Source organism: Oncorhynchus masou, unplaced genomic scaffold, assembly GCF_036934945.1.
Source record: "Oncorhynchus masou masou isolate Uvic2021 unplaced genomic scaffold, UVic_Omas_1.1 unplaced_scaffold_3869, whole genome shotgun sequence".
Taxonomy (NCBI): domain Eukaryota; kingdom Metazoa; phylum Chordata; class Actinopteri; order Salmoniformes; family Salmonidae; genus Oncorhynchus; species Oncorhynchus masou.
The window spans coordinates 12,501-29,462 of NW_027010271.1; the positions used below are offsets into that span (position 1 = coordinate 12,501).

The 16,962-nt window shown below is 49.0% G+C and overlaps 1 protein-coding gene across 3 annotated transcripts in view; it reads left to right on the top strand.

Moving 5' to 3' along the window:
- The window catches only part of LOC135534723 (nuclear protein MDM1-like), a 26,472-nt gene extending 9,815 nt beyond the window's left edge, over positions 1 to 16,657 (top strand). For 2 of the 3 annotated variants that reach the window (XM_064961619.1, XM_064961620.1), the window contains 7 exons: positions 582 to 790; positions 1,144 to 1,431; positions 3,789 to 3,928; positions 6,197 to 6,306; positions 7,506 to 7,728; positions 12,456 to 12,524; positions 16,133 to 16,657. In XM_064961619.1, coding sequence (XP_064817691.1) covers positions 582 to 790; positions 1,144 to 1,431; positions 3,789 to 3,928; positions 6,197 to 6,306; positions 7,506 to 7,728; positions 12,456 to 12,524; positions 16,133 to 16,242 — 1,149 coding nt within the window. In that variant the 3' untranslated portion in view covers positions 16,243 to 16,657. The remainder of the gene's footprint in view (positions 1 to 581; positions 791 to 1,143; positions 1,432 to 3,788; positions 3,929 to 6,196; positions 6,307 to 7,505; positions 7,729 to 12,455; positions 12,525 to 16,132) is intronic. The other variant, XM_064961621.1, reaches the window with a different exon arrangement.
- The last annotated feature ends 305 nt before the right edge of the window (positions 16,658 to 16,962 follow it).

Sequence of the window (16,962 nt, forward strand, 5' to 3'; positions counted from 1 at the left end):
CCCCCCCCTTACCACATGCTGTTAATGTGCTGCCTCAGATACTGCAAGGCCCCCCCCCCTTACCACATGCTGTTAATGTGCTGCCTCAGACACTGCAAGCCCCCCCTTACCACATGCTGTTAATGTGCTGCCTCAGACACTGCAAGGCCCCCCCCCTTAACACATGCTGTTAATGTGCTGCCTCAGATACTGCAAGCCCCCCCCCTCCCCCGTTACCACATGCTGTAATGTGCTGCCTCAGATACTGCAAGGCCCCCCTTACCATCTGCTGTTAATGTGCTGCCTCAGATACTGCAAGCCCCCCCCCCCTTACCACATGCTGTTAATGTGCTGCCTCAGATCTCGCCGTCTCCATTTCTACCATTGTCAAGCCAAACATGTTTTGGTATGATGATTCAATAAGTTAGTTGACGAGAGAGCAGAAACAGACCGGCACCAGGCCGGACCACTAGGTTCCACCTGTATAACGTAAAGAATCTGTGTGGCCCACTGAGCCCTGGCCCACCTGTCTGGCTGGAGCAGCCTGCTACTTTTAATGATCAAATTAATGCTATCAACCAACCAATCAACCATCCTCCCAGGTGCGAGAGCTTCGTAAGAAGGCGGAGGCCTACAGACAGAGGGCGTGGGGGACCCATTTCTCCCGCCTCCACCTCAACCAGATCCTGTCGGACCAGAACCAGCTGTGGGAGGCCTCCACCCCTTCCTCCTCTAACCTCAGCTCTGGGACAGGTTCCGGGGACGGGGAGGAAGACAGGAGTCCTACCCCCCAGGCTCTGGAGCTCGCTAGGTGAGGGAGATCGACCACAGAGCTGGCTATAGCATGACATTAGCATGTCTTTAGTGTGGGCTGGATGTGTAGTATGTCTGGCTCAGGATTTCGGCCTTAAAATCGGGCTTCTGTAAGTATAGAATGAAATTGAAATCAAGACTAGCCAAATGATTAGACTAAGAAGCAGAGCCACATATTTCTGGGTAGAAGCCACAGAGCTAGATGGGGGGGTTGACCCAGCTATATGGAGTAGGGGAAACTGATGCTGAGAGTCCTTTACTGGGGTCTTAATACATCTGACCTATCAAGGTCATGTTCTGTGTGTGTCCCTCCTCCTCTCCCACCTTCCTCCTCTCCCTGTGTGTCTGTAGGGTTGACAGTAGCTCCAGCTCCGTAGCCGGACCCCCTCCCCTCACCCCCGTGTCCAGTAGAAGGAGCTCCACCCGGGGGGCTGGGGACACAGCAGGCCCCCCTGGTCACCTTAACCCTGGAGCCTCTAACCTACCTGTTCAGAGGAGACTAGCCTGGGAGGAGGAGACAGGGGCTGGGGGTGGAACAGGGAAGGAGAGAGAAGAAGAAGAGGACGAGGAGAGAAAGGATGAGAGAAAGGATGAGAGAAAGGAGAGAAAGGATGAGAGAAAGGATGAGAGAAAGGATGAGTATGTGGTTGTTTCATTCCCTCTCCATTTCCTGTTGATTTCTGCTTTCACTGAGTGGCTTTGAGTTCTCTGTTACCTCCACTCTGTTTATATCCATATTGGAGACGGTCAGTTCTGTTACCTCCACTCTGTTTATATCCATATTGGAGACGGTCAGTTCTGTTACCTCCACTCTGTTTATATCCATATAGGAGACGGTCAGTTCTGTTACCTCCACTCTGTTTATATCCATATAGGAGACGGTCAGTTCTGTTACCTCCACTCTGTTTATATCCATATTGGAGACGGTCAGTTCTGTTACCTCCACTCTGTTTATATCCGTATTGGAGACGGTCAGTTCTGTTACCTCCACTCTGTTTATATACATATTGGAGACGGTCAGTTCTGTTACCTCCACTCTGTTTATATCCATATAGGAGACGGTCAGTTCTGTTACCTCCACTCTGTTTATATCCATATAGGAGACGGTCAGTTCTGTTACCTCCACTCTGTTTATATCCGTATTGGAGACGGTCAGTTCTGTTACCTCCACTCTGTTTATATCCATATTGGAGACGGTCAGTTCTGTTACCTCCACTCTGTTTATATCCATATTGGAGACGTCAGTTCTGTTACCTCCACTCTGTTTATATCCATATTGGAGACGTCAGTTCTGTTACCTCCACTCTGTTTATATCCATATTGGAGACGGTCAGTTCTGTTACCTCCACTCTGTTTATATCCATATTGGAGACGGTCAGTTCTGTTACCTCCACTCTGTTTATATCCATATTGGAGACGGTCAGTTCTGTTACCTCCACTCTGTTTATATCCATATTGGAGACGGTCAGTTCTGTTACCTCCACTCTGTTTATATCCATATAGGAGACGGTCAGTTCTGTTACCTCCACTCTGTTTATATCCATATTGGAGACGGTCAGTTCTGTTACCTCCACTCTGTTTATATCCATATTGGAGACGGTCAGTTCTGTTACCTCCACTCTGTTTATATCCATATAGGAGACGGTCAGTTCTGTTACCTCCACTCTGTTTATATCCATATTGGAGACGGTCAGTTCTGTTACCTCCACTCTGTTTATATCCATATTGGAGACGGTCAGTTCTGTTACCTCCACTCTGTTTATATCCATATTGGAGACGGTCAGTTCTGTTACCTCCACTCTGTTTATATCCATATTGGAGACGGTCAGTTGTGTTACCTCCACTCTGTTTATATCCATATTGGAGACGGTCAGTTGTTACCTCCACTCTGTTTATATCCAAATTGGAGACGGTCAGTTCTGTTACCTCCACTCTGTTTATATCCATATTGGAGACGGTCAGTTCTGTTACCTCCACTCTGTTTATATCAATATAGGAGACGGTCAGTTCTGTTACCTCCACTCTGTTTATATCCACATTGGAGACGGTCAGTTCTGTTACCTCCACTCTGTTTATATCCACATTGGAGACGGTCAGTTCTGTTACCTCCACTCTGTTTATATCCATATTGGAGACGGTCAGTTCTGTTACCTCCACTCTGTTTATATCCATATTGGAGACGGTCAGTTCTGTTACCTCCACTCTGTTTATATCCATATTGGAGACGGTCAGTTCTGTTACCTCCACTCTGTTTATATCCATATATGAGACGGTCAGTTCTGTTACCTCCACTCTGTTTATATCCACATTGGAGACGGTCAGTTCTGTTACCTCCACTCTGTTTATATCCATATTGGAGACGGTCAGTTCTGTTACCTCCACTCTGTTTATATCCATATTGGAGACGGTCAGTTCTGTTACCTCCACTCTGTTTATATCCATATTGGAGACGGTCAGTTCTGTTACCTCCACTCTGTTTATATCCATATAGGAGACGGTCAGTTGTGTTACCTCCACTCTGTTTATATCCATATAGGAGACGGTCAGTTCTGTTACCTCCACTCTGTTTATATCCATATTGGAGACGGTCAGTTCTGTTACCTCCACTCTGTTTATATCCATATTGGAGACGGTCAGTTCTGTTACCTCCACTCTGTTTATATCCATATTGGAGACGGTCAGTTCTGTTACCTCCACTCTGTTTATATCCATATTGGAGACGGTCAGTTCTGTTACCTCCACTCTGTTTATATCCATATTGGAGACGGTCAGTTCTGTTACCTCCACTCTGTTTATATCCGTATTGGAGACGGTCATCATTTTGTTACTTACTTGAAGAGCTACTATTTTTAGAGACACAGTTGTGTTGCCTCACTGCATGTTGATTCAACATACTGTCTGTCTGTCTGTCTGTCTGTCTGTCTGTCTGTCTGTCTGTCTGTCTGTCTGTCTGTCTGTCTGTCTGTCTGTCTCTTGTTTGTTTGTTTGTTTTCCAGACTGAGGGTGCAGGACCATCGTTCGTCGTCTGTCGCAGGCTCCCACAGGTCCAGAGAGGGTGGCAGGATGCCCACACCCACACTGCAAAGGATCGCTACTGTTCAGAGAACTCACCACGACCTGACGACTCCAGCCACTGGTAACATAGCAGATATATTGTTGACATATTGTTTTTATTTTTGTGACAAACTTTTTATTCAAATGTTTGTTTTTGAGAGAGAGGTTACTTTTTTTGTACCAATCAAATAAATTATCCAGGGACAGTGTGTGATCCAGCCCTGTCTGGGTTTGTCTCCAGGGACAATGTGTGGTCCGGTCCAATCTGGGTTTGTCTCCAGGGACAATATGTGGTCCGGTCCAGTCTGGGTTTGTCTCCAGGGACAATATGTGGTCCGACCCAGTCTGGGTTTGTCTCCAGGGACAGTGTGTGGTCCGACCCAGTCTGGGTTTGTCTCCAGGGACAGTGTGTGGTCCGACCCAGTCTGGGTTTGTCTCCATGGACAATATGTGGTCCGACCCAGTCTGGGTTTGTCTCCAGGGACAATATGTGGTCCGATCCAGTCTGGGTTTGTCTCCAGGGACAATATGTGGTCCGACCCAGTCTGGGTTTGTCTCCAGGGACAATATGTGGTCCGACCCAGTCTGGGTTTGTCTCCAGGGACAATGTGTGGTCCGACCCAGTCTGGGTTTGTCTCCAGGGACAATATGTGGTCCGACCCAGTCTGGGTTTGTCTCCAGGGACAATGTGTGGTCCTGTCCAGTCCGGGTTTGTCTCCAGGGACAATGTGTGGTCCTGTCCAGTGTGGGTTTGTCTCCAGGGACAATGTGTGGTCCGACCCAGTCTGGGTTTGTCTCCAGGGACAGTGTGTGGTCCGACCCAGTCTGGGTTTGTCTCCAGGGACAGTGTGTGGTCCGACCCAGTCTGGGTTTGTCTCCAGGGACAGTGTGTGGTCCGACCCAGTCTGGGTTTGTCTCCAGGGACAGTGTGTGGTCCGACCCAGTCTGGGTTTGTCTCCAGGGACAATATGTGGTCCGACCCAGTCTGGGTTTGTCTCCAGGGACAATATGTGGTCCGATCCAGTCTGGGTTTGTCTCCATGGACAATGTGTGGTCCGACCCAGTCTGGGTTTGTCTCCAGGGACAATGTGTGGTCCGATCCAGTCTGGGTTTGTCTCCAGGGACAATATGTGGTCCGATCCAGTCTGGGTTTGTCTCCAGGGACAATATGTGGTCCGACCCAGTCTGGGTTTGTCTCCAGGGACAGTGTGTGGTCCGACCCAGTCTGGGTTTGTCTCCAGGGACAGTGTGTGGTCCGACCCAGTCTGGGTTTGTCTCCAGGGACAATGTGTGGTCCGACCCAGTCTGGGTTTGTCTCCAGGGACAGTGTGTGGTCCGACCCAGTCTGGGTTTGTCTCCAGGGACAATGTGTGGTCCGGCCCAGTATGGGTTTGTCTCCATGGACAATAGGTGGTCCGACCCAGTCTGGGTTTGTCTCCAGGGACAGTGTGTGGTCCGATCCAGTCTGGGTTTGTCTCCATGGACAATATGTGGTCCGACCCAGTCTGGGTTTGTCTCCAGGGACAGTGTGTGGTCCGATCCAGTCTGGGTTTGTCTCCAGGGACAATATGTGGTCCGACCCAGTCTGGGTTTGTCTCCAGGGACAGTGTGTGGTCCGACCCAGTCTGGGTTTGTCTCCAGGGACAATATGTGGTCCGATCCAGTCTGGGTTTGTCTCCAGGGACAATATGTGGTCCGACCCAGTCTGGGTTTGTCTCCAGGGACAATATGTGGTCCGACCCAGTCTGGGTTTGTCTCCATGGACAATATGTGGTCCGACCCAGTCTGGGTTTGTCTCCAGGGACAGTGTGTGGTCCGACCCAGTCTGGGTTTGTCTCCATGAGCAGTTTCACCATGACCATAAACTAGGTGATAGTGGAAACAAGCCCACTAACTACTGTGTTGAGGCAGTTTCACCGTAAACTAGGTGATAGTGGAAACAAACCAACAAACTACTGTGTTGAGGCAGTTTCACCATGACCATAAACTAGGTGATAGTGGAAACAAACGTCAGACTCATCATCTTCCCACCTTAGCTTGCATCCAGCCTACACTTTTTCAAAAACTCTTTTATCTTCACAGTTCAGTTTTGGGTCACGTCAATATAATACACTAAACTCACTGTTTTCAACATTTTACACGAAAATTGAATCATTTTAGCAGACACTCTTATCCAGAGCGTCTTATAGAAAGCACCATTCAGTTTAGTAGATAGACAACCACATATCACAGTCAAGATCAAAGCATGGCTCATTACTTCTGTTCTGTGTTGAATTGAAAAAAAAAAATGAAAAAAACTTTATTGATCCACAGAGGGTAAACGTGATCACCTTGTCTAATGTCTTGTCAGGAGGTGCTATCCTGGTGTCTCCTCCTAAGACGGAGGCGAACGGCTGGGCGAAGAGAAGTGAACCTCCGTTGGGTAAAACCCGTTCCCCATTTAAACACCTCTCCAGACAGGTAACATTCTACACCACTGGATATTGGGATAGTTGGGTAGAGCTTCTCCTTGGTGAGAAGATACATCTTGTAGTATTTATAGGCTTCTCCTTGGTGAGAAGATACATCTTGTAGTATTTATAGGTTTCTCCTTGATGAGAAGATACATCTTGTAGTATTTATAGGCTTCTCCTTGGTGAGAAGATACATCTTGTAGTATTTATAGGCTTCTCCTTGGTGAGAAGATACATCTTGTAGTATTTATAGGCTTCTCCTTGGTGAGAAGATACATCTTGTAGTATTTACAGGCTTCTCCTTTGTGAGAAGATACATCTTGTAGTATTTATAGGCTTCTCCTTGGTGAGAAGATGCATCTTGTAGTATTTATAGGCTTCTCCTTGGTGAGAAGATACATCTTGTACTATTTATAGGCTTCTCCTTGGTGAGAAGATACATCTTGTAGTATTTATAGGCTTCTCCTTGGTGAGAAGATACATCTTGTAGTATTTATAGGCTTCTCCTTGGTGAGAAGATACATCTTGTAGTATTTATAGGCTTCTCCTTGGTGAGAAGATACATCTTGTAGTATTTATAGGCTTCTCCTTGGTGAGAAGATGCATCTTGTAGTATTTATAGGCTTCTCCTTGGTGAGAAGATACATCTTGTACTATTTATAGGCTTCTCCTTGGTGAGAAGATACATCTTGTACTATTTATAGGCTTCTCCTTGGTGAGAAGATACATCTTGTACTATTTATAGGCTTCTCCTTGGTGAGAAGATACATCTTGTACTATTTATAGGCAGGGTTACTGTAAAAACACGTTGTGATAACTGCTGTGCTGATTTCAAAAAATCTTTATGAATTGATTGATTGATTGTATTTGCTAGTGGTTTGACTAAGATAAGGACATTGTCCCGGGCTGGTTGTAATGCCTATGTCTTGTTAATGCTATCTGTTATAGGTTCCTCTAGTCTGGTTAGTTAGTGAATCTGGGGGCGGCAGGGTAGCCTAGTGGTTAGAGCGTTGGACTAGTAACCGGAATGTTGCAAGTTCAAACCCCCGAGCTGACAAGGTACTAATCTGTCGTTCTGCCCCTGAACAGGCAGTTAACCCACTGTTCCCAGGCCGTCATTGAAAATAAGAATGTGTTCTTAACTGAATTGCCTAGTAAAATAAAGGTAAAATTAATAAATAAAATCTGATGTTGTGTCTCGATCAGAATGAGGAGCGGAACCTGCCCCAGTCCTCTCCTGCAGCTGGGGTGACTACTGTGGACCCCCTCCCCCTGAGAGAGGACCCCTGGTTGGGGGAGACCTCTCCAGAGGACCCCCCTGATCCCCCACCGGAGGCCAAAGCCTCGCGCAAACAACCCAACGCCGCCGTCCCGGCACCTGTTAACCGCATCCAGGGGACGCTCAGAGACCCAGAGTTCCAACATAACGGTAACTGTCCTGAGGACCTCCCTGGTGGTACTGTCTGTCATAACGGTAACTGTCCTGAGGACCTCCCTGGTGGTACCTCCCTGGACGCTCAGAGACCCAGAGTTCCAACATAACGGTAACTGTCCTGAGGACCTCCCTGGTGGTACCTCCCTGGACGCTCAGAGACCCAGAGTTCCAACATAACGGACCTCCCTGGTGGTACTGTCTGTCATAACGGTAACTGTCCTGAGGACCTCCCTGGTGGTACCTCCCTGTCCTGAGGACCTCCCTGGTGGTACCTCCCTGGACGCTCAGAGACCCAGAGTTCCAACATAACGGTAACTGTCCTGAGGACCTCCCTGGTACAGTGGTGTGGTGCTGTAGTAGAGTGGTGCTGTAGTAGAGTGGTGCTGTAGTAGAGTGGTGCTGTAGTAGAGTGGTGCTGTAGTAGAGTGGTGCTGTAGTAGAGTGGTGCTGTAGTAGAGTGGTGCTGTAGTAGAGTGGTGCTGTGGTAGTGTGGTGCTGTAGTAGTGTGGTGCTGTAGTAGTGTGGTGCTGTGGTAGTGTAGTAGTGTGGTGCTGTAGTAGTGTGGTAGTGTAGTAGTGTGGTGCTGTAGTAGTGTAGTAGTGTAGTAGTGTGGTGCTGTGGTAGTGTGGTACTGTAGTAGTGTGGTGCTGTAGTAGTGTGGTACTGTAGTAGTATGGTAGTGTGGTGCTGTAGTAGTGTGGTGCTGTCTGTCCACGAACAGCGTCAGCAGTTGAACCCGAACATCTAAGTTTCCTTGGTTTGTGACTGATCAAACCACTTTTACATTACTGGCATATGGGATGCTGTATCTGTGTCTTTCGTTCAACCTGTGTGACGTTGTCCCATCACATCATCACCCAAATAGTTCTGGGCCAATAAAAACACTGCATTGCCTCATCAAAGACAGTTTACGAGACTTAAACGCTCATATAAAGGTGACAATGAGCGTCATTTACCGTTGATGGGAGGTGTGTGTGTGTCAGGTTTCCGTCACCCCTACAGTATATAGGTCAGTCTGTTTGACTGAGTCCCTGTGGGGTGGGGTCTCTCTCTCTCTCTCTCTCTCTCTCTCTCTCTACTGCTGAGACATTTAGACAGTTTGTGGCTTTTCTCAGCATATTCTACTGTTGCATAACAAAACCTGGTCCCAGATCTGTTGTAGTCCGCTCCTCATTCCTTCCCGCCAGCCCAGATATTGTCTAGTGTTGTAGTTCCTAGCTGCTTCTTTCTCCTCAGGACAAAAGATACAGAAGTCGATGCCAGGGTATCACAATTGGGGGAATTCCCTTTCTCTCTCCCAGAGTCCTTCACCTCTTTCTCTTCCTCACGTCTCCCTCCATTCCTGACTCCACTTCAGAACCCCCACCCCCCCATTCAGTTTATTTTCAGAACAATAGGCCTACACCTGGGGTAGAAACACCTGAGGTAGAAACACCTGGGGTAGAAACACCTGGGGTAGAAACACCTGGGGTAGAAACACCTGGGGTAGAAACACCTGGGGTAGAAACACCTGAGGTAGAAACACCTGAGGTAGAAACACCTGAGGTAGAAACACCTGGGGTAGAAACACCTGGGGTAGAAACACCTGGGGTAGAAACACCTGAGGTAGAAACACCTGAGGTAGAAACACCTGGGGTAGAAACACCTGGGGTAAGAAACACCTGGGGTAAGAAACACCTGGGGTAAGAAACACCTGGGGTGGAAACACCTGGGGTGGAAACACCTGGGGTGGAAACACCTGGGGTAGAAACACCTGGGGTAGAAACACCTGGGGTAGAAACACCTGGGGTAAGAAACACCTGGGATAAGAAGCACCTGAGGTAAGAAACACCTGGGGTGGAAACACCTGGGGTAGAAACACCTGGGGTAGAAACACCTGGGGTAGAAACACCTGGGATAAGAAACACCTGGGGTGGAAACACCTGGGGTGGAAACACCTGGGGTAAGAAACACCTGGGGTAGAAACACCTGGGGTAAGAAACACCTGGGGTAGAAACACCTGGGGTGGAAACACCTGGGGTGGAAACACCTGGGGTGGAAACACCTGGGGTGGAAACACCTGGGGTAAGAAACACCTGGGATAAGAAACACCTGGGGTAAGAAACACCTGGGGTAAGAAACACCTGGGATAAGAAACACCTGGGATAGAAACACCTGGGATAAGAAACACCTGGGGTAGAAACACCTGGGGTGGAAACACCTGGGGTGGAAACACCTGGGGTGGAAACACCTGGGGTGGAAACACCTGGGGTGGAAACACCTGGGGTAAGAAACACCTGGGATAAGAAACACCTGGGGTAAGAAACACCTGGGGTAAGAAACACCTGGGGTAAGAAACACCTGGGATAAGAAACACCTGGGATAAGAAACACCTGGGGTAGAAACACCTGGGGTGGAAACACCTGGGGTGGAAACACCTGGGGTAAGAAACACCTGGGATAAGAAACACCTGGGGTAAGAAACACCTGGGGTAAGAAACACCTGGGGTAAGAAACACCTGGGATAAGAAACACCTGGGGTAAGAAACACCTGGGGTAAGAAACACCTGGGGTAAGAAACACCTGGGGTAGAAGCACCTGAGGTAGAAAGACCTGGGGTAAGAAACACCTGGGGTAGAAACACCTGGGGTAGAAACACCTGGGGTAGAAACACCTGGGGTAAGAAACACCTGGGGTAAGAAACACCTGGGGTAAGAAACACCTGGGATAAGAAACACCTGGGGTAAGAAACACCTGGGGTGGAAACACCTGGGGTAGAAACACCTGGGGTGGAAACACCAGAAACACCTGGGGTAGAAACACCTGGGATAAGAAACACCTGGGGTGGAAACACCTGGGGTAGAAACACCTGGGGTAGAAACACCAGAAACACCTGGGGTGGAAACACCTGGGGTAGAAACACCTGGGGTAGAAACACCTGGGGTAGAAACACCAGAAACACCTGGGATAAGAAACACCTGGGATAAGAAACACCTGGGGTAGAAACACCTGGGATAAGAAACACCCGAGGTAGAAACACCCGGGGTATAAACACCCGAGGTAGAAACACCTGAGGTAGAAACACCTGGGGTAGAAACACCTGGGGTAGAAACACCTGGGGTAGAAACACCTGGGATAAGAAACACCTGGGGTAGAAACACCTGGGGTAGAAACACCTGGGGTAGAAACACCTGGGATAAGAAACACCTGGGGTAGAAACACCTGGGATAAGAAGCACCAGGGGTAGAAACACCTGGGGTAGAAACACCTGGGATAAAAAACACCTGGGATAAGAAACACCTGGGATAAGAAACACCTGGGATAAGAAACACCTGGGATAAGAAACACCTGGGGTAGAAACACCTGGGGTAGAAACACCTGGGATAAGAAACACCTGGGGTAGAAACACCTGGGATAAGAAACACCTGGGATAAGAAACACCTGGGGTAGAAACACCTGGGATAAGAAACACCTGGGATAAGAAACACCTGGGATAGAAACACCTGGGATAGAAACACCTGGGATAAGAAACACCTGGGATAAGAAACACCTGGGGTAGAAACACCTGGGATAAGAAACACCTGGGATAAGAAACACCTGGGGTAGAAACACCTGGGATAAGAAACACCTGGGGTAGAAACACCTGGGGTAAGAAACACCTGGGATAAGAAACACCTGGGGTAAGAAACACCTGGGATAAGAAACACCTGGGGTAGAAACACCTGGGATAAGAAACACCTGGGGTAGAAACACCTGGGATAAGAAACACCTGGGGTAGAAACACCTGGGGTAGAAACACCTGGGGTAGAAACACCTGGGGTAAGAAACACCTGGGGTAAGAAACACCTGGGGTAAGAAACACCTGGGGTGGAAACACCTGGGGTAGAAACACCTGGGGTGGAAACACCTGGGGTAGAAACACCTGGGGTAAGAAACACCTGGGATAAGAAACACTTGGGGTAAGAAACACTTGGGGTAAGAAACACCTGGGGTGGAAACACCTGGGGTAGAAACACCTGGGGTAGAAACACCTGGGGTGGAAACACCTGGGGTAGAAACACCAGAAACACCTGGGGTAGAAACACCTGGGGTAGAAACACCAGAAACACCTGGGGTAGAAACACCAGAAACACCTGGGGTAGAAACACCTGGGGTAGAAACACCAGAAACACCTGGGGTAGAAACACCTGGGGTAGAAACACCTGGAGTAGAAACACCTGGGATAAGAAGCACCGGAGGTAGAAACACCTGGGGTAGAAACACCTGGGGTGGAAACACCAGAAACACCTGGGGTGGAAACACCTGGGGTAGAAACACCTGGGATAAGAAACACCTGGGATAGAAACACCTGGGGTAGAAACACCTGGGATAAGAAACACCTGGGATAAGAAACACCTGGGATAAGAAACACCTGGGATAAGAAACACCTGGGGTAAGAAACACCTGGGATAAGAAACACCTGGGATAAGAAACACCTGGGATAGAAACACCTGGGATAGAAACACCTGGGGTAGAAACACCTGGGATAAGAAGCACCGGAGGTAGAAACACCGGAGGTAGAAACACCTGGGGTAGAAACTACTATGGAGTTGATTGGAAGACAACAGGCTATAACTGCAGAAGTATTGTGCATCGTGTGTAATAACATGGAACGCTAAAATGTACTGTTATCTAGACATTCACATGTAATCCATAAACAACAACAACTAACAGAACAGGCGTCCATTGTCTTCTCTACTCTAGGTAATTTAGGCCTGAGGACGTCTGAGCTGCTGCTGTGTCCTGGTGGTGGCTGTGGAACTGATGATGAAGGTAATGTAGTAGGAACAAGCTTCCTCACATTAGTCTGATAATGAAGGTAATGTAGCAATAACAAGCTTCCTCACATTAGTCTGATAATGAAGGTAATGTAGCAGTAACAAGCTTCGGGGTCATTTCAGTGTTAGTCAGGCTTAGGGGTCATTTCAGTGTTAAAGTCAGGCTTAGGGGTCATTTCAGTGTTAAAGTCAGGCTTAGGGGTCATTTCAGTGTTAAAGGCAGGTTTAGGGGTCATTTCAGTGTTAAAGGCAGGCTTAGGGGTCATTTCAGTGTTAAAGTCCGGCTTAGGGGTCATTTCAGTGTTAAAGTCAGGCTTAGGGGTCATTTCAGTGTTAGTCAGGCTTAGGGGTCATTTCAGTGTTAAAGGCAGGTTTAGGGGTCATTTCAGTGTTAAAGGCAGGCTTAGGGGTCATTTCAGTGTTAAAGGCAGGCTTAGGGGTCATTTCAGCGTTAAAGGCAGGCTTAGGGGTCATTTCAGTGTTAAAGTCCGGCTTAGGGGTAATTTCAGTGTTAAAGTCAGGCTTAGGGGTCATTTCAGTGTTAGTCAGGCTTAGGGGTCATTTCAGTGTTAAAGGCAGGTTTAGGGGTCATTTCATTTACATTACATTTAAGTCATTTAGCAGACGCTCTTATCCAGAGCGACTTACAAATTGGTGAATTCACCTTCTGACATCCAGTGGAACAGCCACTTTACAATAGTGCATCTAAATCATTAAGGGGGGGGTGGTGAGAAGGATTACTTATCCTATCCTAGGTATTCCTTGAAGAGGTGGGGTTTCAGGTGTCTCCGGAAGGTGGTGATTGACTCCGCTGTCCTGGCGTCGTGAGGGAGTTTGTTCCACCATTGGGGGGCCAGAGCAGCGAACAGTTTTGACTGGGCTGAGCGGGAACTGTACTTCCTCAATGGTAGGGAGGCGAGCAGGCCAGAGGTGGATGAACGCAGTGCCCTTGCTTGGGTGTAGGGCCTGATCAGAGCCTGGAGGTACTGCGGTGCCGTTCCCCTCACAGCTCCGTAGGCAAGCACCATGGTCTTGTAGCGGATGCGAGCTTCAACTGGAAGCCAGTGGAGAGAGCGGAGGAGCGGGGTGACGTGAGAGAACTTGGGAAGGTTGAACACCAGACGGGCTGCGGCGTTCTGGATGAGTTGTAGGGGTTTAATGGCACAGGCAGGGAGCCCAGCCAACAGCGAGTTGCAGTAATCCAGACGGGAGATGACAAGTGCCTGGATTAGGACCTGCGCCGCTTCCTGTGTGAGGCAGGGTCGTACTCTGCGGATGTTGTAGAGCATGAACCTACAGGAACGGGCCACCGCCATGATGTTGGTTGAGAACGACAGGGTGTTGTCCAGGATCACGCCAAGGTTCTTAGCGCTCTGGGAGGAGGACACAATGGAGTTGTCAACCGTGATGGCGAGATCATGGAACGGGCAGTCCTTCCCCGGGAGGAAGAGCAGCTCCGTCTTGCCGAGGTTCAGCTTGAGGTGGTGATCCGTCATCCACACTGATATGTCTGCCAGACATGCAGAGATGCGATTCGCCACCTGGTCATCAGAAGGGGGAAAGGAGAAGATTAATTGTGTGTCGTCTGCGTAGCAATGATAGGAGAGACCATGTGAGGTTATGACAGAGCCAAGTGACTTGGTGTATAGCGAGAATAGGAGAGGGCCTAGAACAGAGCCCTGGGGGACACCAGTGGTGAGAGCGCGTGGCGAGGAGACAGATTCTCGCCACGCCACCTGGTAGGAGCGACCTGTCAGGTAGGACGCAATCCAAGCGTGGGCCGCGCCGGAGATGCCCAACTCGGAGAGGGTGGAGAGGAGGATCTGATGGTTCACAGTATCGAAGGCAGCCGATAGGTCTAGAAGGATGAGAGCAGAGGAGAGAGAGTTAGCTTTAGCAGTGCGGAGCGCCTCCGTGATACAGAGAAGAGCAGTCTCAGTTGAATGACTAGTCTTGAAACCTGACTGATTTGGATCAAGAAGGTCATTCTGAGAGAGATAGCGGGAGAGCTGGCCAAGGACGGCACGTTCAAGAGTTTTGGAGAGAAAAGAAAGAAGGGATACTGGTCTGTAGTTGTTGACATCGGAGGGATCGAGTGTAGGTTTTTTCAGAAGGGGTGCAACTCTCGCTCTCTTGAAGACGGAAGGGACGTAGCCAGCGGTCAGGGATGAGTTGATGAGCGAGGTGAGGTAAGGGAGAAGGTCCCCGGAAATGGTCTGGAGAAGAGAGGAGGGGATAGGGTCAAGCGGGCAGGTTGTTGGGCGGCCGGCCGTCACAAGAAGCGAGATTTCATCTGGAGAGAGAGGGGAGAAAGAGGTCAGAGCACAGGGTAGGGCAGTGTGAGCAGAACCAGCGGTGTCGTTTGACTTAGCAAACGAGGATCGGATGTCGTCGACCTTCTTTTCAAAATGGTTCACGAAGTCATCTGCAGAGAGGGAGGAGGGGGGGGGGAGGGGGAGGAGGATTCAGGAGGGAGGAGAAGGTGGCAAAGAGCTTCCTAGGGTTAGAGGCAGATGCTTGGAATTTAGAGTGGTAGAAAGTGGCTTTAGCAGCAGAGACAGAGGAGGAAAATGTAGAGAGGAGGGAGTGAAAGGATGCCAGGTCCGCAGGGAGGCGAGTTTTCCTCCATTTCCGCTCGGCTGCCCGGAGCTCTGTTCTGTGAGCTCGCAATGAGTCATCGAGCCACGGAGCGGGAGGGGAGGACCGAGCCGGCCTGGAGGATAGGGGACATAGAGAGTCAAAGGATGCAGAAAGGGAAGAGAGGAGGGTTGAGGAGGCAGAATCAGGAGAAAGGTTGGAGAAGGTATGAGCAGAGGGAAGAGATGATAGGATGGAAGAGGAGAGAGTAGCGGGGGAGAGAGAGCGAAGGTTGGGACGGCGCGATACCATCCGAGTAGGGGCAGTGTGGGAAGTGTTGGATGAGAGCGAGAGGGAAAAGGATACAAGGTAGTGGTCGGAGACTTGGAGGGGAGTTGCAATGAGGTTAGTGGAAGAACAGCATCTAGTAAAGATGAGGTCGAGCGTATTGCCTGCCTTGTGAGTAGGGGGGGAAGGTGAGAGGGTGAGGTCAAAAGAGGAGAGGAGTGGAAAGAAGGAGGCAGAGAGGAATGAGTCAAAGGTAGACGTGGGGAGGTTAAAGTCGCCCAGGACTGTGAGAGGTGAGCCGTCCTCATTTCAGTGTTAAAGTCAGGCTTAGGGGTCATTTCAGTGTTAAAGTCAGGCTTAGGGGTCATTTCAGTGTTAGTCAGGCTTAGGGGTCATTTCAGTGTTAAAGGCAGGTTTAGGGGTCATTTCAGTGTTAAAGGCAGGCTTAGGGGTCATTTCAGTGTTAAAGTCAGGCTTAGGGGTCATTTCAGTGTTAAAGGCAGGCTTAGGGGTCATTTCAGTGTTAAAGTCAGGCTTAGGGGTAATTTCAGTGTTAAAGTCTTGATAAAAGGGAAGTGACACCCCCTCTTACATGAAATAAAAATGAGACATTTGCTTCAATATCTCCATGACATAAAACATAAAGGATAGCTGAGGTTCTAAATCTTTGGGAGTCAGCCGATCACTCTCTCCCCGACCTGGTTAACCTCTGACCCCTGACCCTTGGTGACCCTCCAGATGACAGGATGTCCCAGATCTCATCCAGGTCAGCAGCGTCCTGCTCTATGGCCTCCCAGGTCCTGGACCGAGCCCAGAGGAGGAAGGACCACTTTTGGGGGAAGAGATAACAGGAAACACTGAGGGTCCAGGGTTCAAGTCCCCGTTTGGGCGCCAATCCCTATTTAGTGCACTTCTGTTAAGAGGAGGAAGGATGACTTCTGGGGGAAGAGATAACACCATTGACACACACTATGTGCTAAACAGCGCCCTATTCCCTATGTAGTTCCCTACCTTTTGTCTCTGAGGGAAGATATGACAACACCGACACACAGCACAGTCTGAACCACCATGTGTCCCAAATGGCACCACATCTACCCGACCATATAGTACTCTGTTATAACAGTTTTGTAACTATTCCCCAGGTTGTTGCTGTAAATGAGAATGTGTTCTCAGTCAACCTACCTGTTAAAATAAAAAATATAAATAGTGCACAGCTCTAGGGGATAGGTGTCATGGCAGCATACTACACTGATCCACACTGCCCCCCCCCCCCAATAGTACCCTATTCTGTATGTAGTGCACTACCTTGGGCCAGACCCTTGGGAGGAATATATTGGGGACAGACTGTGATGTCAACAGTGACAGAAGCTTCACAGCCTATAGCCCAACCACTGGAGATAGGTAGACAATCAATTGTTATGGGTTTATATGACCAGTGTCCAGACTACTAGACTGAATCTGGGTTTATATGACCAGAGTGTCCAAACTACTAGATTGAATCTGGGTGTATATAACCAGAGTGTCCAGACTACTAGACTGAATCTGGGTTTATATAACCAGAGTGTCCA